This window comes from Coturnix japonica, unplaced genomic scaffold (genome assembly GCF_054131305.1).
Source record: "Coturnix japonica strain WE unplaced genomic scaffold, WE-NBRP24 Scf055, whole genome shotgun sequence".
Taxonomy (NCBI): domain Eukaryota; kingdom Metazoa; phylum Chordata; class Aves; order Galliformes; family Phasianidae; genus Coturnix; species Coturnix japonica.
This window is the reverse complement of record NW_028188958.1, coordinates 859424-883556: the sequence shown is the minus strand read 5'-3', so window position 1 is coordinate 883556 and position 24133 is coordinate 859424. Positions and strand designations below refer to the sequence as shown.

General features: G+C 55.4%; 1 protein-coding gene across 1 annotated transcript in view; it reads right to left on the bottom strand.

Annotated features, from left to right (window-relative positions):
* LOC107307133 (filamin-C-like) overlaps window positions 1-22981 on the bottom strand; it is a 145709-nt gene extending 122728 nt beyond the window's left edge. The window contains exons 1-7 of the mRNA XM_085533205.1: window positions 22589-22981; window positions 18945-19190; window positions 18008-18105; window positions 8248-8398; window positions 5155-5273; window positions 3278-3355; window positions 1227-1389 (exon numbers count right to left, since the gene is read on the bottom strand). Of these exons, the coding sequence (XP_085389331.1) occupies window positions 1227-1389; window positions 3278-3355; window positions 5155-5273; window positions 8248-8398; window positions 18008-18105; window positions 18945-19190; window positions 22589-22931 (1198 nt within the window). The 5' untranslated portion in view covers window positions 22932-22981. The remainder of the gene's footprint in view (window positions 1-1226; window positions 1390-3277; window positions 3356-5154; window positions 5274-8247; window positions 8399-18007; window positions 18106-18944; window positions 19191-22588) is intronic.
* Window positions 22982-24133: the final 1152 nt, after the last annotated feature.

The following is a 24133-nucleotide window of genomic DNA, read 5'->3' as shown; positions in this document are numbered from 1 at the left end:
CCCAATGTCCCCCAGTGTCCCCCAGTGTCCCCCATTGTCCCCATTGCCCCCCATTGTCCCCATTGCCCCCATTGCCCCCCATTGTCCCCAATGTCCCCCAGTGTCCCCCATTGCCCTCCATTGCCCCCCATTGCCCCCCAGTGTCCCCCCTTGTCCCCCATTGTCCCCCATTGTCCCCCATTGCCCCATAGCAGTCCCCATTGCCCCCCATTGCCCCATAGCTGCCCCCCATTGCCCCCCATTGCCCCATAGCAGCCCCCCATTGCCCCCCAACGCCCCCTATTGCCCCCATTGTCCCCATTGCCCCCCATTACCCCCCTTTTTCCCCCCATGGCCCCCATTGCCCCATAGCAGCCCCCATTGCCCCATAGCAGCCTCCATTGCCCCCCATTACTCCCATTGCCCCCCAATGCCCCCCATTACTCCCATTGCCCCCCAATGCCCCCCATTGCCCCATAGCAGCCCCCATTGCCCCATAGCTGCCCCCCAACGCCCCCCATTGCCCCCATTGCCCCATAGCAGCCCCCCATCGCCCCCCATTGCCCCATAGCAGCCCCCATTGCCCACATTGTCCCCCATAGCAGCCCCCCACTGTCCCCATTGCCCCCATAGCCCCATAGCAGCCCTCATTGCCCCCCATTGTCCCCCATTGTCCCCATTGCCCCCATTGCCCCCCATTGTCCCCAATGTCCCCCAGTGTCCCCCATTGCCCTCCATTGCCCCCCATTGCCCCCCAGTGTCCCCCCTTGTCCCCCATTGTCCCCCATTGTCCCCCATTGCCCCATAGCAGTCCCCATTGCCCCCCATTGCCCCATAGCTGCCCCCCATTGCCCCCCATTGCCCCATAGCAGCCCCCCATTGCCCCCCAACGCCCCCTATTGCCCCCATTGTCCCCATTGCCCCCCATTACCCCCCTTTTTCCCCCCATGGCCCCCATTGCCCCATAGCAGCCCCCATTGCCCCATAGCAGCCTCCATTGCCCCCCATTACTCCCATTGCCCCCCAATGCCCCCCATTACTCCCATTGCCCCCCAATGCCCCCCATTGCCCCATAGCAGCCCCCATTGCCCCATAGCTGCCCCCCAACGCCCCCCATTGCCCCCATTGCCCCATAGCAGCCCCCCATCGCCCCCCATTGCCCCATAGCAGCCCCCATTGCCCACATTGTCCCCCATAGCAGCCCCCCACTGTCCCCATTGCCCCCATAGCCCCATAGCAGCCCCCACCTGCGGTGTAGATGTCGAAGTAGGTCGGTTTATTGGCCACGTTTCCGCTGGGTTCGATGCCGGGGCCTCGTGCCGACACTTTGCCGGCGTCGCCGAGCGCCATCCCCACCTGAACCGCAAACGGGCTGCCCGGAATGTTCTGACCGCCAAACAGAACCGTCACCTGCAGAACCGAACGTCAGCACTCACCGCCATGGGGCAAAACAGGGGGCAGAGGGGGGACGGCAGGGGGATGGGGGGGACACGGTAAGGGGTCACGACAAGGGGGGGGACACAGACAGCAGGGGACGGCACGGAGATGGTGGGGGGACACGACAAGGGGAAACGGCACGGGGGGGACACGGCACGGGGATGGTGGGGACACAGCAGGGGGACACAGTAAGGGGACAGTGGAGGGACACAACAAGGGGACACGACATGGGGGGACACGGAGATGGTAGGGGTACACAGCAGGGGGACACGGTAAAGGGACATGGCACAAGGATGGTGGGGACACAGCAGGGGGACACGGTCAGGGGACACGAGAAGGGGGGACACGACAAGGGGGGACAGCACGGAGATACAGCAGGGGGATGGAAGGGAGGGGGACAGCATGGAGATGGTGGGGACACAGTAGGTGGACACGGTCAGGGGACACGACAAGGGGGGACAGCACGGAGATACAGCAGGGGGATGGTGGGGAGGGGGACACGGCATGGAGATGGTGGGGACACAGCAGGGGGACACAGTAAGGGGACAGTGGAGGGACACAACAAGGGGACACGACATGGGGGGGACATGGAAAGCAGGGGGACAGCACGGAGATGGTAGGGGTACACAGCAGGGGGACACGGTAAGGAGACACGGCACAAGGATGGTGGGGACACAGCAGGGGGACACAGTAAGGGGACACAACAATGGGGGACATGGACAGCAGGGGGACAGCACGGAGATACAGCAGGGGGATGGTGGGGAGGGGGACAGCAAGGAGATGGTGGGGGGACACAGCATGGGGACACGGTCAGGGGACACGACAAGGGGGGACAGCACGGAGATACAGCAGGGGGACGGCAGGGGGGGACACGGCATGGAGATGGTGGGGACACAGCAGGGGGACACAGTAAGGGGACAGTGGAGGGACACAACAAGGGGACACGACATGGGGGGGACACAGACAGCAGGGGGACAGCACGGAGATGGTAGGGGTACACAGCAGGGGGACACGGTAAGGAAACATGGCACAAGGATGGTGGGGACACAGCAGGGGGACACGGTAAGGGGACACGGCACAAGGATGGTGGGGACACAGCAGGGGGACACGGTACGGGGACACAGCAATGGGGGACACGACAAGGGGGGACAGCACGGAGATACAGCAGGGGGATGGAAGGGAGGGGACAGCACGGAGATGGTGGGGGGACACAGCAAGGGGAGACAGTAAGGGAATGGTGGGGACACAGCAGGGGGACACAGTAAGGGGACATGACAAGGGGGGGTCACGGCATGGAGATGGTGGGGACACAGCAGGGGGACACAGTAAGGGGACAGTGGAGGGACACAACAAGGGGACACGACATGGGGGGGACATGGAAAGCAGGGGGACAGCACGGAGATGGTAGGGGTACACAGCAGGGGGACACGGTAAGGGGACACGGCACAAGGATGGTGGGGACACAGCAGGGGGACACGGTAAGGGGACACAACAATGGGGGACACGACAAGGGGGGACAGCACGGAGATACAGCAGGGGGATGGAAGGGAGGGAACAGCAAGGAGATGGTGGGGGGACACAGCAGGGGGACACGGTAAGGGGACATGAGAAGGGGACACGGCACGGGGGGGACAGCACGGAGATACAGCAGGGGGACAGCACGGAGATGGTGGGGGGACACAGCACGGGGACACGGTAAGGGGATGGCATGGGGACAGCAGAGGAACACGGCAAGGGGACACGACATAGGGGGGGAGCGGGGGGGGACAGTGACACGTAGGGACACTGCAGTGAAACAATGACACATGTGGGGACAACGCAGTGACACGGTGACAGTGTGGGTCACATTGTTGTCACCCACCTTGTGCAGCCCGGCCACCTTGGGGACGTAGGTGACAGAGAACGTCCGCTTCTCGTCCTTATTGGCCACCACCTGCGCCTGGGGGGGCAGCGGGTCAGAAGGGAACCCATGGGAACCAATGGGAATCAATGGGAACCAATGGGAATCAATGGAAACCCATGGGAATCAACAGGAATTCATGGGAACCCATGGGAATCAATGGGAACCCATGGGAACCCATGGGAACCAATGGGAACCCATGGGAACCAATGGGAACCCATGGGAACCCAATGGGAACCCAATGGGAACCCATGGGAACCAGTGGGAATCAATGGGAATCAATGGGAACCAATGGGAACTCAATGGGAACTCAATGGGAACTCAATGGGAACTCAATGGGGATCAATGGGAACCCATGGGAACCAAAGGGAACCCAATGGGAACCCATGGGAATCAATGGGAACCAATAGGAACCCGATAGGAACCAATGGGAATCAATGGGAACCAATGGGAACCCATGGGAACCCAATGGAAATCAATGGGAACCCAATGGGAATCAATGGGAACCCAATGGGAATCAATGGGAACCCAATGGGAATCAATGGGAACCCAATAGGAACCAATGGGAATCAATGGGAACCCATGGGAACCCATGGGAACCCATGAGAATCAATGGGAACCCATGGGAACTAACAGGAACCAATGGGAACCCATGGGAACCAGTTGCTACTCAATGGGACCCAATTGGGCCCCACTGTGACCTCCCAGGACCCAACAGGACCCACTGGTACTCAATGGGACCCAACTGGTCCCCATTGTGACCCCCCAGAACCCAAAAAGACCCTCTGGGGCTCAATGGGACCAAACAGAACCCACCAGGTCACCACTGTGACTTTCCAGGACCCCAAAGGGCCCATGTTACTCAATGGGACCCAACTGGACCCCACTGTGATGCCCCAGGACCCCAAAGGGCCCACTGGTACTCAATAGGACCCAACTGGACCCCATTGTGACCCCAAAGGGCCCATTGCTACTCAGTGGGACCCAATTGGGCCCCACTGTGACCCCCCAGTACCTAACAGGACACAACTGTGACTCCCCAGGACCCAACAGAACCCACTGGTACTCAATAGGACCAACTAGACCCCACTGTGACCTCCCAGGACCCAAAAAGACCCTCTGGGGCTCAATGGGACCAAACAGAACCCACCAGGTCACCACTGTGACCCCTCAGGACCCAACAGGACCCACTGGTACTCAATGGGACCCAACAGGACCCAACAGGACCCACTGGTACTCAATGGGACCCAACAGGACCCGACAGGACCCACTGGTACTCAATGGGACCCAACAGGACCCACTGGTACTCAATGGGACCCAACAGGACCCACTGGTACTCAATGGGACCCAACTGGACCCAACAGGACCCACTGGTACTCAATGGGACCCCCCAGGACCCACTGGTACTCAATGGGACCCAACTGGACCCACTGGTACTCAATGGGACCCAACAGGACCCAACAGGACCCACTGGTACTCAATGGGACCCAACAGGACCCGACAGGACCCACTGGTACTCAATGGGACCCAACAGGACCCACTGGTACTCAATGGGACCCAACAGGACCCAACAGGACCCACTGGTACTCAATGGGGCCCAACAGGACCCACTGGTACTCAATGGGATCCAACAGGACCCACTCGTACTCAATGGGACCCAACAGGACCCGACAGGACCCACTGGTACTCAATGGGACCCAACAGGACCCACTGGTACTCAGTGGGACCCAACCAGACCCCACTGTGACCCCCCAGGACCCAACAGGACCCACTGGTACTCAATGGGACCACCCAGGACCCGCTGTGCCCCCCCCCATGTTGTGGTGTTGGTGCCGTACCTCCTCGGTGTGTCCCTCGGGGTCCTGGATATAAACCAGCACCTCCCCAGTCCCGGCCTCCAGCGTCTCCACCGTGAATCGCGCCGGCTGCAGCACCGTGTTCCCCTGCGGCTCCAGCCCTGCACACAGCAACAGCACCACTCGGATCACCCTGCCAGGACCTGCCCGGCCAGCCCTGAACACAGCCCTGAACACAGCCCTGAACACAGCCCTGCCAGGACCTGCCCGGCCAGCCCTGAACACAGCACTGAACACAGCCCTGAACACAGCCCTGCCAGGACCTGCCGTGTCATTACTGAACACAGCCCTGAACACAGCCCTGAACACAGCTCTGAACACAGCTCTGAACACAGCCCTGCTATTGCCCTGCCAGGACCTGCTGGGCCAACCCTGAACACAGCCCTGAACACAGCCCTGAACACAGCCCTGTTATTGCCCTGCCAGGACCTGCTGTGTCACCACTAAACACAGCCCTGCTATCACCCTGCCAGGACCTGCCGTGTCATTACTGAACACAGCCCTGAACACAGCCCTGCCAGGACCTGCCCGGCCAGCCCTGAACACAGCACTGAACACAGCCCTGAACACAGCCCTGCTATTGCCCTGCCAGGACCTGCTGTGTCACCACTGAACACAGCCCTGAACACAGCCCTGCTATCACCCTGCCAGGACCTGCTGTGTAACCCCTGAACACAACCCTGAACACAGCCCTGCCAGGACCTGCCGTGTCATTACTGAACACAGCTCTGAACACAGCCCTGCTATCGTCCTGCCAGGACCTGCTGTGTCACCACTGAACACAGCCCTGCTATTGTCCTGCCAGGACCTGCCAGGCCAGCCCTGAACACAGCCCTACCAGGACCTGCTGTGTCACCCCTGAACACTGCCCTGATATCGCCCTGCCAGGACCTGCCATATCACCCCTGAACACAGCCCTGAACACAGCCCTGCTAATGCCCTGCCAGGACCTGCCGTGTCACCACTGAACACAGCCCTGAACACAGCCCTGCTATTGTCCTGCCAGGACCTGCCGTGTCACCACTGAACACAGCCCTGCTATCACCCTGCCAGGACCTGCCACACCAGCATCAGACACTTCCTGTGTCCCCCCATCCCCCCACCCCCAATGAGCCCCATGTTCCCAAAGAACCCAATGCCCCCATTACCCCCTATTGCCCCCAATACCCCTATTGCCCCCAATGCCCCCTATTGCCCCCAATGCCCCCTATTGCCCCCAATACCCCCTATTGCCCCCAATACCCCTATTGCCCCCAATGCCCCCTATTGCCCCCAATGCCCCCTATTGCCCCCAATACCCCTATTGCCCCCAATACCCCCTATTGCCCCCAATACCCCTATTGCCCCCAATACCCCCTATTGCCCCCAATGCCCCCTATTGCCCCCAATACCCCCTATTGCCCCCAATACCCCTATTGCCCCCAATGCCCCCTATTGCCCCCAATGCCCCCTATTGCCCCCAATACCCCCTATTGCCCCCAATACCCCCAATCCCCAATGCCCCCATGTTCCCCCCAATGTCCCCCCAATGTCCCCCCATATCCCCCCCAATCCCAGTGCCCACAATGTCCCCCCCGCCCCCACATCCCCCCTCATCCCCACTGCCCCCTAATACCCCCCAGTGCCCCCCACTGCTCCCCCAATGACCCCAGTGCCCCCCACCCACAATACCCCCATTGCCCCCAATTGCCCTCGTTGTCCCCTGCTGCCCCCCACATCCCCCCTAATCTCTACTGCCCCCCATGTCCCCCCATCCCCCCATGTCCCCACTGCACCCCCCATCCCCCCTCAACCCCAATGTCCCCCCATCTCACCCCATCCCCACTGCCCCCCTCAATCCCCCCCAGTAAATACCCCCTGGTGCCCAACAAGAAATACCCCCTAATAAATAAATGCCCTCAATCTGTGCCCCCCAATAGATCAGTGCTCCCCAATGGATCAATGCCCCCCAAAGGATCAATCAATGCACCCAATGTGTGCCCCCCAATGGATCAATCAATGCCCCCCAATGGATCAGTGCCCCCCAATGGATCAATACCCTTAATGTGTGCCCCCCAAAGGATCAATCAATGCACTCAATGTGTGCCCCCCAATAGATCAATGCCCCCCAGTGGATCAATCAATGCCCCCCAGTAGATCAGTGCTCCCCAATGGATCAATGCCCCCCAACGGATCAATCAATGCCCCCCAATAGATCAATCAATGCCCCCAGTGTGTGCCCCCCAATGGATCAATCAATGCCCCCCAGTAGATCAGTGCTCCCCAATGGATCAATGCCCCCCAAAGGATCAATCAATGCACCCAATGTGTGCCCCCCAATAAATCAATCAATGCCCCCTAATGGATCAGTGCCCCCCAATGGATCAATCAATGCCCCCCAATGGATCAATGCCCCCCACTACATCAGTCAATGCCCCCAATATATCAATGCCCCCCAATAGATCAATGACCCCAGTAGATCTATGTCCCCCAGTGGATCAATACCCCCCAGTGGATCAATGCCCCTCAATGTGTGCCCTCCAATGGATCAATTCCCCCCAATGTGTCAATTAATGCCCCCCAGTGGGTCAGTGCCCCCAATGTGTGCCCCCCAAAGGATCAATCAATGCACTCAATGTGTGCCCCCCAATAGATCAATGCCCCCCAGTGGATCAATCAATGCCCCCCAGTAGATCAGTGCCCCCCAATGGATCAATGCCCCCCAGTGGATCAATCAATGCCCCCAATGTGTGCCCCCCCAATGGATCAATCAATGCCCCCCAGTGGATCAATCAATGCCCCCCAATGGATCAATGCCCCCAATAAATCAATGCCCCCCAATGGATCAATGCCCCCCAATAAATCAATGCCCCCAATAAATCAATGCCCCCCAATGGATCAATGCCCCCCAATGGATCAGTGCCCCCCCAATGGATCTGGGCCCCCCAATGGATCTGGGCCCCCCAATGTGTGCCCCCCAATGGATCAATCAATGCCCCCCAGTGGATCAATCAATGCCCCCCAGTGGATCAATGCCCCCAATAAATCAATGCCCCCCAATGTATCAATACCCCCAATGGCTCAATGCCCCCATACCGGGCCCATAGGCGCGGACGCGGTCAGGTCGCAGCGTGGGGGCCCTGATGGGGGCGCCAGGTTTGAGTTTGGCCTTGGGGAACTGCGACAGGTACGTCATCACCGAGTGCTCGTCCACGTTGGGGTCCGCGATCTCCTCCGGGGCGATCACCTGCAAACACAGCGCCGTCACACACAGCAACAGCACAACAACACAACAGCAACGGCAACACAACAGCACAACAACACAACAACGCAACAGCACAACAACGCAACAGCAACGGCAACACAACAACGCAACAGCACAACAACACAACAGCAACGGCAACACAACAACGCAACAGCACAACGGCAACACAACAACGTAACAACGCAACAATGGCAACACAACAACGCAACAGCACAACAACACAACAGCAACTGCAACACAACAACGCAACAACACAGCAACGCAACAGCACAGCAACGCAACAGCACAGCAACGCAACAGCGCAACAACGCAACAGCGCAACAACGCAACAGCGCAACAACGCAACAGCGCAACAGCGCAACAGCGCAACAGCGCAACAACTGCAACACAACAACACAACAGCAACGGCAACGCAACAGCACAACAACGCAACAGCACAACAACGCAACAGCACAACAATGCAACAGCACAACAACGCAACAGCACAACAACGCAACAGCACAACAACGCAACAGCACAACAACGCAACAGCACAACAGCACAACAGCACAACAACGCAACAGCACAACAGCGCAACAGCACAACAGCACAACAGCGCAACAGCGCAACAGCGCAACAACGCAACAGCACAACAACGCAACAGCACAACAACGCAACAGCACAACAACGCAACAGCACAACAACGCAACAATGGCAACACAACGTCACAACGCAGCAACACAACGTCACAACGCAGCAACACAACAACGGCAACACAACCCAACAGCAAAAAACACCCAACAACAACAGCACAACAACAACACAACAACGCAACAACAACCACCCAACAACAGCACAATACAACGGCACAACAACGGCAACACAACCACGCAACAACAACCTCACAACAAGCACACAACAGCAACAACCCAACAACAACACAACCACACAACACAACAACCACATAACCACACAACCACACAACAACCCAACAACAGCGCAACAGCACAACAGCAACACAAAAGCAACAACACAATAGCAAACCAACCACACAACAACCCAACCACACAACCACAACCCAACAGCAATAACAACCCAAAACCACAACACCTCATCCCCAAAACAACAACCCAACAGCAACACAACCACACAACAACCCAAAAACATCAACCCAACAACACAACCACACAACACAACCACACAACACAACCACACAACAAACCACACAACAAACCACACAACAACCAAACCACCCAACCACAACAACCACACCCAACTACACAACAACCACAAAAACCACACAACAACAGCCACCCAACAACCCAACAGCAACAACAACCAAACAACAACCTAAAAGCAACAACCAAACAACAACAACTTAACAGCAACAACCACCCAACAGCAACAACCACCCAACAGCAACAACCACCCAACAGCAACCACCCAACAGCAACCACCCAACAGCAACCACCCAACAGCAACCACCCAACAACCCAACAGCAACAACAACCCAGCAACAACCACCCAACAACAATAAAACCCTAAAGCAACAACCCAACAGCAACAACCACCCAATAACAACCACACCTCAACCACCCAACAACAGCAACCAAACAACAGCAACCCAACAACAACAACAACCCAACAACAACCCAACAACAACAACCCAACAACAACCCAACAACAACCCAACAACAACCCAACAACAACCCAACAACAACCCAACAACAACAACCCAACAACCCAAGAACAACCCAACAACCCAAGAACAACCCCACAGCTACAACAACCACACAACCCAACAGCAACAACACAACAGCAACAACAACACAACAGCAACAACCACACAACAACCCAACACCCCGACAACCTAACAACAACAACCACACAACATCCCAACAACCCAACAACAACCAAACAGCAACAACCCAACAACGACCCAACAATAGCAACCCAACAACAACTACCCAACAACCCAACAACAACCCAACAACCACCACCCAACAACCACCCAACAACAACAAGAACCCAACAGCAACAACAACCCAGCAACAACCCAACAACTACCCAACAGCAACACAACAGCAATAACAACCCAACAACAACCCAACAACCAACCAACAACCACCCAACAACCACCACCCAACAACCACCACCCAACAACCACCACCCAACAACAGCAACCCAACAACAACTACCCAACAACCCAACAACCACCCAACAACAATCACCCAACAACAATCACCCAACAACAACCACCCAACAACCACCCAACAACAAGCACCCAACAGCAACAACCCATCAGCAACCCAACAACAACCCAACAGCAACAACAAGCCAACAACAACCCAGCAACAACCACCCAACAACAACCACCCAACAACAACCACTCAACAACAACCACCCAACAACAACCACCCAACAACAACAAGCCAACAGCAACAACCCAGCAACAACCACCCAACAAAAACCCAACAACCACCACCCAACAACAACCAGCCAACAACAACCCAACAGCAACAACCCAACAGCAACCACCCAACAACCACCCTATAACAACACCCCAACAACAACCACCACACAACAACCCAACAACAACCCAACAACAACCACCCAAAAACAACCCAACAGCAACAACTACCCAACAACAACCCAACATCAACCCAACAGCAATAACAACCCAACAACAACCCAACAACCACCCGACAACAACCACCCGACAACAACCACCCGACAACAACCACCCGACAACAACCACCCGACAACAACCACCCGATAACAACCACCCAACAACCACCCAACAGCAACAACGCAACAGCAACCATCCTACAACAACCCAACAACAACCCAACAACAATAACCCAACAACAACCCAACAACAACAAACCAACAACAACCCAACAACAACAACCCAACAGCAACAACCCAACAGCAACCCAACAGCAACAACCCAACAACAAGCCAATCACCCAACAACGACCCAACAAAAGCAACCCAACAACTATCCAACAACCCAACAACCACCATCCAACAACCACCCAACAGCAACAACCCAACAACAACCACCCAACAACAACCACCCAACAACAACCAACCAACAACAACCACCCTATAACAACCCAACAACCACCCAACAACCACCCAGCAGCCCAACAGCAATAACAACCCAACAACAACCCGACAACAACCACCCGACAACAACCACCCGACAACAACCACCCGACAACAACCCAACAACAACAACATCCCAGCAACAACCCAACAACAAACCAACAACAACCACCCAACAGCAACAACCCAACAACCACTCAACAACAACCCAACCAACCAACAACCACCCAACAACAGCAACCCAACAAAAGCAACCCAACAACCCAACAGCAACAACCCAACAGCAACAACCCAACAACCCAACAACAACCACCCAACAACCCAACAGCAATAACAACCCAACAACAACCCAACAACCAACCAACAACCACCCAACAACCACAACCCAACAACCACCCAATAGCAACAACTACCCAACAACCACCCAACAACAGCAACCCAACAACTACCCAACAACAACCACCCAACAGCAACAACAACCCAACAGCAACAACAACCCAACAGCAACAACAACCCAACAGCAACAACAAGCCAACAGCAACCCAGCAACAACCACCCAACAACCACCCAACAACCACCCAACAAGCCAACAGCAACAACTACCCAAAAACCACCCAACAAAAACCCAACAACCACCACCCAACAACAACCAGCCAACAACAACCCAACAGCAACCACCCAACAACCACCACACAACAACAACCCAACAACAAGCCAACAGCAACAACTACCCAACAACCCAACAACAACCACCCAACAACCCAACAGCAATAACAACCCAACAACAACAACCCAACAACCACCCGACAACAACCACCCGACAACAACCACCCGACAACAACCACCCGACAACAACCACCCGACAACAACCACCCAACAACAACCACCCAACAACAACCACCCAACAACAACGCAACAGCAACCATCCAACAACAACCCAACAACAACAACCCAACAGCAACAACCCAACAGCAACAACCCAACAGCAACCCAACAACCTCCAAACAGCAACAATCAAACAGCAACAACAACCAAACAGCAACAACAACCAAACAGCAACAACCCAAAAACAACCACCCAACAACGACCCAACAACAGCAACCCAACAACTACCCAACAACCCAACAACCACCACCCAACAACCACCATCCAACAACCACCCAACAGCAACAACCCAACAACCCAACAACAACCACCCAACAACAACCACCCTATAACAACCACCCTATAACAACCACCCTATAACAACAACCCAACAACCACCCAACAACCCAACAGCAATAACAACCCAACAACAACCCAACAACAACCACCCGACAACAACCACCCGACAACAACCCAACAGCAACAACATCCCAGCAACAACCCAACAACAAACCAACAACAACCACCCAACAGCAACAACAACCCAACAACCACCCAACAACCAAACAGCAACAACCCAACAACAACCCAACCACCTAACAACCACCCAACAACAGCAACCCAACAACCCAACAGCAACAACCCAACAGCAACAACCCAACAGCAACAACCCAACAGCAACAACCCAACAACCCAACAACAACCACCCAACAACCCAACAGCAATAACAACCCAACAGCAATAACAACCCAACAACCACCCAACAACCACCCAACAACCACCCAACAACAACCACCCAACAGCAACAACCACCGACCAACAACCACCCAACAACCCTACAACAACCCAACAGAACAATCCAACAGCAACAACAACCCAACAACCACCCAACAACAACCCAACAGCAACAACAACCCAACAACCACCCAACAAGCCAACAGCAACAACAACCCAACAACAACAACCCGACAACAACCACCCAACAACAACCACCCGACAACAACCCAACAGCAACAACAACCCAACAGCAACAACAACCCAACAGCAACAACAACCCAACAGCAACCCAACAGCAACAGTAACCCAACAACAACCCAGCAACAACCACCCAACATCCCAACAGCAACCCAACAGCAACAACCACCCAACAACAGCAACCCAACAACAGCAACTCAACAACCCAACAGCAACAACCCAACAGCAACAACAACCCAACAACCACCCAACGACCCAACAACAACAACCACCCAACAACCCAACAGCAATAACAACCCAACAACCACCCAACAACCACCCAACAACAACAACCACCCAACAGCAACAACAGCAACCCTACAACCACCCAACAACAACAACCCAACAGAACAACCCAACAACAACCACCCAACAACCACCCAACAACCCAACAGCAACAAGCCGACAACAACCACCCGACAACAACCACCCGACAACAACCACCCGACAACAACCCGACAACAACCCGACAACAACCCGACAACAACCCAACAGCAACAACCCAACAGCAAATACAACCCAACAACAACCCAACAACCACCACCCAACAACCACCCAACAACAACCACCCAGCAACCCAACAGCAATAACAACCCGACAACCACCCAACAACAACCACCCAGCAACCCAACAGCAATAACAACCCGACAACAACCCAACAACAACCACCCAACAACAACCACCCGACAACAACGCAACAGCAACAACGCAACAGCAACAACGCAACAGCAACAACGCAACAGCAACCACCCAACAACAAGAACCCAACAGCAACAACATCCCAGCAACAACCCAACAACAACAAACCAACAACCACCCAACAGCAACAACAACCCAACAACAGCAACCCAACAGCAACAACAACCCAACAGCAACAACAACCCAACAGCAACAACAACCCAACAGCAACAACAACAACAACCACCCAACAGCAATAACAACCCAACAACAACAACCCAACAACAAGCCAACAACCACCCAACAACAACCACCCAACAACCACCCAACAGCAACCCAACAACAACTACCCAACAACAACCCCACAGCAACCCAACCACCCAACAACCACCCAACAACAACCCAACAGCAACAACAACCAAACAGCAACAACCCAACAGCAACCCAACCACCCAACAACTACCCAACAACAGCAACCCAACAACAGCAACCCAACCACCCAACAACCACCCAACAGCAACCCAACAGCAACCCAACAACAACCCCCCGACAACAACCCCCCGACAACAACCACCCGACAACAACCACCCGACAACAACCACCACCCGATAACAACCACCCAACAACAACCCAACATCAACAACAACCCAACATCAACCCCACAGCAACAACAACCACACAACAACCCAACAGCAACAACAACCCAACAGCAACAACCACACAACAACCCTACACCCCAACAACCTAACAACAACCACACAACAACAACCCAACAACAACCCAACCACACAATAACAACCCTACTACAACCCAACAACAATCCAACAACAATACAACAACAACACAACCACACAACAACAACCCACTAACAACAATAGTAACAACAGCATCAACAGCAACAACAGCAACACCAACACAGCAAAACAGCAACACAACAACACAACAACGGCAACATAACCACACAACAACACAACAACAACACAACAACAGTACAACAACCCAACAATCCAACAACAACACAACCACACAACAACAACCCAACAACACAACAGCAACAACCCAACAGCAACAACCGCCCAACAACAACAACCACCCAACAACAGCAACCCAACAACAACCACCCAACAGCAACCACCCAACAACAACCACCCAACAGCAACCACCCAACAGCAACCACCCAACAGCAACCACCCAACAGCAACCACCCAACAACCCAACAGCAACCACCCAACAACAACAACCACAAAACAACAACAACCACCCAACAACAACAACCACCCAACAACCACACAACAACCACCACCCAACAACAATCACCCAACAACAACCCAACAACCCAACAGCAATAACAACCCAACAACAACCCAACAACCACCCAACAGCAACAACAACCACTGAACAACAACCACCGAACAACCACCACTGAACAACCCAACAACAGCAACCCAACAACAACCCAATACCAACCCAACAGAACAATCCAACAGCAACAACAACCAGCCAACAACCCAACAACAACAACCACCCAAGAACCCAACAGCAATAAGAACCCAACAACAACAACCAACCACCCAACAACAACAACCCAACAACCACCCAACAACAACCACCCAACAACAACCCAACAGCAACCCCACAGCGACAACAACCACACAACAACCCAACAGCAACAACAACACAACAACCCAACACCCCAACAACCTAACAACAACAACCACACAACAACCCAACAACAACCACACAACATCCCAACAACAACCCAACCACACAATAACAACCCTACTACAACAACAACCCAACAACAACAATACAAAAACAACCACACAACAACAACCCAATCACACAATAACAACCCAACAACAACAACCCAACAACAACACAACCACACAACAACCCACTAACAACAACAATAGTAACAACAGCATCAACAGCAACACCAACACAGCAAAACAGCAACACAACAACACAACAACGGCAACATAACCACACAACAACCCAACAACAACACAACAACAGTACAACAACCCAACAACAACCCAACAACACAACAGCTACAACCCAACAGCAACAACAGCCCAACAGCAACAACAGCCCAACAGCAACAACAGCCCAACAGCAACAACCACAACACAACCACACAACAACAACACAACCACACAACTACACCACCAAACAACAGCTACAACCCAACAGCAACAACAACCAGCCAACAACCCAACAACAACAACCACCCAAGAACCCAACAGCAATAAGAACCCAACAACAACAACCAACCACCCAACAACAACAACCCAACCACCCAACAACAACCACCCAACAACAACCCAACAGCAACAACAACCCAACAGCAACAACAACCCAACAGCAGCAACAACCCAACAGCAGCAACAACCCAACAGCAGCAACACACCAACACACCAACACACACCGACACACCGACACACACCGACACACACCGACACACACCAACACACACCGACACACACCGACACACCAACACACACCGACACACCGACACACTGACACACCGACACACTGACACACCGACACACTGACACACACCGACACACACCGACACACACTGACACACACCGACACACACTGACACACCGACACACTGACACACCGACACACACCGACACACACCGACACACCGACACACACCGACACACCGACACACACCGACACAGCGACACACACCGACACAGCGACACACACCGACACACCGACACACACCGACACACCGACACACACCGACACACACTGACACACACCGACACACACCGACACACACCGACACACCGACACACACCGACACACCGACACACACCGACACACCGACACACCGACACACCAACACAACACACCGACACACCGACACACCAACACACCGACACACCAACACAACACACCGACACACCGACACACACCAACACACCGACACATCGACACATACCAACACACACCAACACACCGACACATCGACACACACCAACACACACCAACACACCAACACAACACACCGACACACACCGACACACCAACACACCGACACACACCAACACACCGACACACACCAACACACCGACACACACCAACACACCGACACACCGACACACCAACACACCGACACACCAACACACCGACACACCAACACAACACACCGACACACACCAACACACCGACACACACCAACACACCGACACATTGACACACACCAACACACACCAACACACCGACACACCGACACACCCCGACACACCCCGACACACCCCGACACACCCCGACACACCCCGACACACCCCGACACACCCCGACACACCGACACACTGACACACCGACACACTGACACACCGACACACCAAGACACACCGACACACCGACACACCGACACACACCGACACACACCGACACACTGACACACCGACACACTGACACACTGACACACCGACACACTGACACACTGACACACCAACACACCGACACACACCGACACACCGACACACCGACACACACTGACACACCGACACACACTGACACACCGACACACACCAACACACATCGACACACCGACACACCAACACACCAACACAACACACCGACACACACCGACACACCAACACACCGACACACACCAACACACCGACACACCGACACACACCAACACACCGACACACCGACACACCAACACACACACACACCAACACACACACCGACACAACACACCGACACAACACACCGACACAACACACCGACACACCGACACACCGACACACCGCCTGTCACTCTGACGGACACACCGACACACCGACACACCGACACACCGACACACCGCCTGTCACACTGACGGACACACCGACACACCAACACACACCGACACACACCAACACACCAACACACCGCCTGTCACACTGACGGACACACCGACAGCCCCCCCCATCCCACCTGCGGGACCCCCAGCCAGTCGTCCGCCTGCTGCATGGCCTCACGCGCGTTCTGCACCGGCTGCGATGGATCCCAGCTCTGCCAGTCGGGGCACAGCCCTGAGGGAAACAGACACACAGTGAGACCCACAGCGACCCATAGAGACACAGTGAGACCCACAGCAACCCACAGAGACCCATAGCGACACAGTGAGACCCACAGCGACACACTGAGACCCACAGCGACCCATAGCGACACACTGAGACCCATAGCGACACACTGAGACCCATAGCGACACACTGAGACCCATAGTGACCCACAGAGACCCATAGAGACACAGTGAGACCCACAGCGACCCATAGAGACCCATAGCGACACAGTGAGACCCACAGCGACACACTGAGACCCATAGCAACCCACAGCGACCCATAGAGACACACTGAGACCCACAGCAACCACCCCATGCAGACCCCATAACCACCCCATAACCCCCCCCAGCCCCATACCTGGAGCACAGTTGTCCACAAGCGCCCCAATCACATTGTCCCTATCTCCATCACCCCGTAACCGCCCCATGGAGACCCCATGCAGACCCCATAACCACCCCATGCAGACCCCATAACCCCATACCAGGAGCACAGTTGTCCACGAGCGCCCCAAGTGTGCAGTCCACATCCCCATCACCCCATAACCACCCCATAACCACCCCATGCAGACCCCATAACCACCCCATAACCACCCCATAACCACCCTACAGATCCCATAACCACCCCATAGCCCCATAACCACCCTATAACCTCCCCATAACCCCCCCATAGCCCCCTACCCGGAGCACAGTTGTCCACGAGCGCCCCGAGCGTGCAGTCCACATCCCCATCACCCCATAACCGCCCCATAACCACCCCATAACCACCCCAACACCACCCCATAACCCCATAGCTGCCCCATAGCTGCCTACCAGGAGCACAGTTGTCCACGAGCGCCCCGAGCGCTCTCCCGTCGTTCCAGTCGCGGCTGAAGTTGGTGATTCGCAGCTGTGGGACGCGCAGCTGAACCCACCCCAAGAGCCGCTGCTTGGGGGTCTGCTGCCGAGCCCCCTCCTCCTCCTCCTCCCACATGGGCAGCGAGATGGAGTAGTGCAGGATCAGCGTCCACACCAGGCCCAGGATCAGCTTCAGGTTCCCGTCCACTATGGCCTTGCTGTCTGTGGGGTGGGATATAGGGCCAGAGAGTCACTTATGGGGTCACAGCATCACTTATGGGGTCAGTATGGGGCTGGTGCAGGATAAGGGCCCACACCAGGCCCAGGATCAGCTTCAGGTTCCCGTCCACTATGGCCTTGCTGTCTGTGGGGCACATATGGGGTCAGTTATGGGGCTAGAGGGGCAAAGCCTCAGTTATAGGGTCACTTATGGGGTCAGTATGGAGCTGGTGTAGCATAAGGGCCCACACCAGGCCCAGGATCAGCTTCAGGTTCCCGTCCACTATGGCCTTGCTGTCTGTGGGGTGGGATATGGGGTTGGTTATGGGGTTAGAAGGGCAGGGTGTCACTTATGGGGTCAGAGCTGTGCCTATGGGGTCAGTATGGGGCTGGTGCAGGATCAGCGCCCACACCAGGCCCAGGATCAGCTTCAGGTTCCCGTCCACGATGGCCTTGCTGTCTGTGGGGCACATATGGGGTCAGAGCATCACTTATGGGGTCACAGCATCACTTATGGGGTCAGTATGGGGCTGGTGCAGGATCAGCGCCCACACCAGGCCCAGGGTCAGCTTCAGGTTCCCATCCACTATGGCCTTGCTGTCTGTGGGGTGGGATATAGGGCCAGAGAGTCACTTATGGGGTCAGTTATGGGGTTAGAGGGTCAGAGCTGTGCCTATGGGGTCAGTATGGGGCTGGTGCAGGATCAGCATCCACACCAGGCCCAGGATCAGCTTCAGGTTCCCATCCACTATGGCCTTGCTGTCTGTGGGGCACATATGGGGTCAGTTATGGGGCTGGAGGGGCAGAGCCTCAGTTATAGGGTCACTTATGGGGTCAGTATGGGGCTGGTGCAGGATCAGTGCCCACACCAGGCCCAGGATCAGCTTCAGGTTCCCGTCCACTATGGCCTTGCTGTCTGTGGGGTGGGATATAGGGTCAGAGCATCACTTATGGGGTCAGAGCATCACTTATGGGGTCAGTATGGGGCTGGTGCAGGATCAGTGCCCACACCAGGCCCAGCATCAGCTTCAGGTTCCCGTCCACTATGGCCTTGCTGTCTGTGGGGTGGGATATAGGGCCAGAGAGTCACTTATGGGGTCAGAGAGTCATTTATGGGGTCAGAGCATCACTTATGGGGTCAGAGCATCACTTATGGGGTCAGAGCATCACTTATGGGGTCAGTATGGGGCTGGTGCAGGATCAGCGTCCACACCAGGCCCAGGATCAGCTTCAGGTTCCCGTCCACTATGGCCTTGCTGTCTATGGGGTGGGATATGGGGTTGGTTATGGGGCTGGAGGGGCAGAGCCTCAGTTATAGGGTCAGCATGGAGCTGGTGCAGGATCAGTGCCCACACCAGGCCCAGGATCAGCTTCAGGTTCCCGTCCACTATGGCCTTGCTGTCTGTGGGGTGGGATATGGGGTCAGCTATGGGGCTGGAGGGGCAGAGCCTCAGTTATAGGGTCAGAGTGGTGCCTATGGGGTCAGTATGGGGCTGGTGCAGGATCAGCGTCCACACCAGGCCCAGGATCAGCTTCAGGTTCCCATCCACTATGGCCTTGCTGTCTGTGGGGTGGGATATAGGGCCAGAGAGTCATTTATGGGGTCAGAGAGTCATTTATGGGGTCAGAGAGTCATTTATGGGGACAGTATGGGGCTGGTGCAGGATCAGTGCCCACACCAGGCCCAGGATCAGCTTCAGGTTCCCGTCCACTATGGCCTTGCTGTCTGTGGGGTGGGATATGGGGTCAGAGAGTCACTTATGGGGTCAGAGCATCACTTATGGGGTCAGAGCATCACTTATGGGGTCAGAGCATCACTATACCCCATATCCCATCACCTACCAATGGACACCAGTTTGATCCTCTCCCTCTCCAGGAACTCCAACACCACCCCATAGACACCCCATAGCACAGCACACACACCCCATAGCACACCCTATAGCCACCCACACCCCATATCACACCTACCAATGGACACCAGTTTGATCCTCTCCCTCTCCAGGAACCCCATAGACACCCCATAGCACAGCACACACCCCATATCACACCCCATAGCCCATCACGTACCGATGGACACCAGTTTGATCCTCTCCCTCTCGAATAACCCCATAGACACCCCATAGCACAGCACACACACCCCATAGACCCCCCATAGACCCCCATAGCCCATCACGTACCAATGGACACCAGTTTGATCCTCTCCCTCTCCAGGAACTCCATAGACACCCCATAGCACAGCACACACACCCCATAGCACAGCACACACACCCCATAGCACAGCACACACACCCCATAGCACACCCCATAGACCCCCCATATCACACCCCATATCACACCCCATAGACCCCCCATATCACACCCCATATCACACCCCATAGACCCCCCATATCACACCTACCAATGGACACCAGTTTGATCCTCTCCCTCTCCAGGAACCCCATAGACACCCCATAGACACCCCATAGCACAGCACACACACCCCATAGCCACCCCATATCACACCCCATATCCCATCACCTACCAATGGACACCAGTTTGATCCTCTCCCTCTCCAGGAACTCCAACACCACCCCATAGACCCCCCATATCACACCCCATATCACACCTACCGATGGACACCAGTTTGATCCTCTCCCTCTCGAATAACCCCATAGACACCCCATAGCACAGCACACACACCCCATATCACACCCCATATCCCATCACCTACCAATGGACACCAGTTTGATCCTCTCCCTCTCCAGAAACCTCATAGACACCCCATAGCACAGCACACTGCACACACACCCCATAGCACACCGCATATCACACCCCATATCCCATCACTTACCAATGGACACCGGTTTGATCCTCTCCCTCTCCAGGAACTCCAACACCACCCCATAGACACCCCATAGCACACCCTATAGCCACCCACACCCCATAGACCCCCATAGCCCATCACCTACCAATAGACACCAGTTTGATCCTCTCCAGGAACTCCATAGACATCCCATAGCACAGCACACACCCCATAGACACCCTATAGCCACCCACACCCCATAGCACAGCACACACACCCCATAGCACACCCTATAGCCACCCACACCCCATAGCCCAGCACACACACCCCATAGACACCCCATATCACACCCCATATCCCATCACGTACCAATGGACACCAGTTTGATCCTCTCCCTCTCCAGGAACTCCAGCACCACCCCATAGACACCCCATAGCACAGCACACACACCCCATAGCACACCCTATAGCCACACACACCCCATATCACACCCCATATCACACCCCATATCACACCTACCAATGGACACCAGTTTGATCCTCTCCCTCTCGAATAATCCCATAGACACCCCATAGCACAGCACACACACCCCATAGACCCCCCATATCCCATCACGTACCAATGGACACCAGTTTGATCCTCTCCCTCTCCAGGAACTCCAGCGCCACCGAGACGTTCTCGAGCTTCATCTGCCTGAAGTTGGGCCTGGGGTGATGTTTGCGGCCCATCTTCTTCTGGCTCAGCACCTCGAGCAGCGCGATGAGCCGCAGCCCGTCGCCCAGGTCGCGCTGCAGGTCGGCGATGCTCTTGTTGACGCACTTGAGGTGCTCGTTGCACCAGCGCGTGAACGTGTTCTGCTGGATCTTCTTCCACGGCGCATCCTCCGCCAGCTCCTTCTCGGCCGCCGGCAGCTCCTCCGCCTCCTCCGACAGCGCCGCGTCCTCGTAGCACGACGAGTTCATGGCCGACAGCGGGGGATCTATGGGGATATGGGGGGTCTATGGGGATATGGGGGGTCTATGGGGATATGGGGGGTCTATGGGGATATGGGGGATCTATGGGTGGATTTGGGGGATCTATGGGGATATGGGGGGTCGATGGGGATATGGGGGGTCGATAGGGATATGGGGGATCTATGGGGATATGGGGGGATCTATGGGGATATGGGGGATCTATGGGGATATGGGGGATCTATGGGGATATGGGGGGTCTATGGGTGGATTTGGGGGATCTATGGGGATATGGGGGGTCTATGGGGATATGGGGGGTCAATGGGGATATGGGGGATCTATGGGGATATGGGGGATCTATGGGGATATGGGGGATCTATGGGGATATGGGGGGTCGATGGGTGGATTTGGGGGATCTATGGGGATATGGGGGGTCGATGGGGATATGGGGGGTCTATGGGTGGATTTGGGGGGTCTATGGGGATATGGGGGATCTATGGGGATATGGGGGGTCTATGGGGATATGGGGGGTCGATGGGGATATGGGGGATCTATGGGGATATGGGGGATCGATGGGGATATGGGGGATCTATGGGGATATGGGGGGTCAATGGGGATATGGGGGGTCAATGGGGATATGGGGGGTCGATGGGGATATGGGGGGTCGATGGGGATATGGGGGGTCGATGGGGATATGGGGGGGTCTATGGGTGGATTTGGGGGGGTCTATGGGTGGATTTGGGGGATCTATGGGGATATGGGGGGTCTATGGGGATATGGGGGGTCGATGGGGATATGGGGGATCTATGGGGATATGGGGGGTCTATGGGGATATGGGGGGTCTATGGGGATATGGGGGGTCTATGGGGATATGGGGGATCTATGGGGATATGGGGGGTCGATGGGGATATGGGGGGTCGATGGGGATATGGGGGATCTATGGGGATATGGGGGGTCGATGGGGATATGGGGGATCTATGGGGGTATGGGGGATCTATGGGGGTATGGGGGATCTATGGGGATATGGGGGATCTATGGGGATATGGGGGGTCGATGGGGATATGGGGGATCTATGGGTGGATTTGGGGGATCTATGGGGATATGGGGGGTCTATGGGTGGATTTGGGGGATCTATGGGGATATGGGGGGTCTATGGGGATATGGGGGATCTATGGGGATATGGGGGGTCGATGGGGATATGGGGGATCTATGGG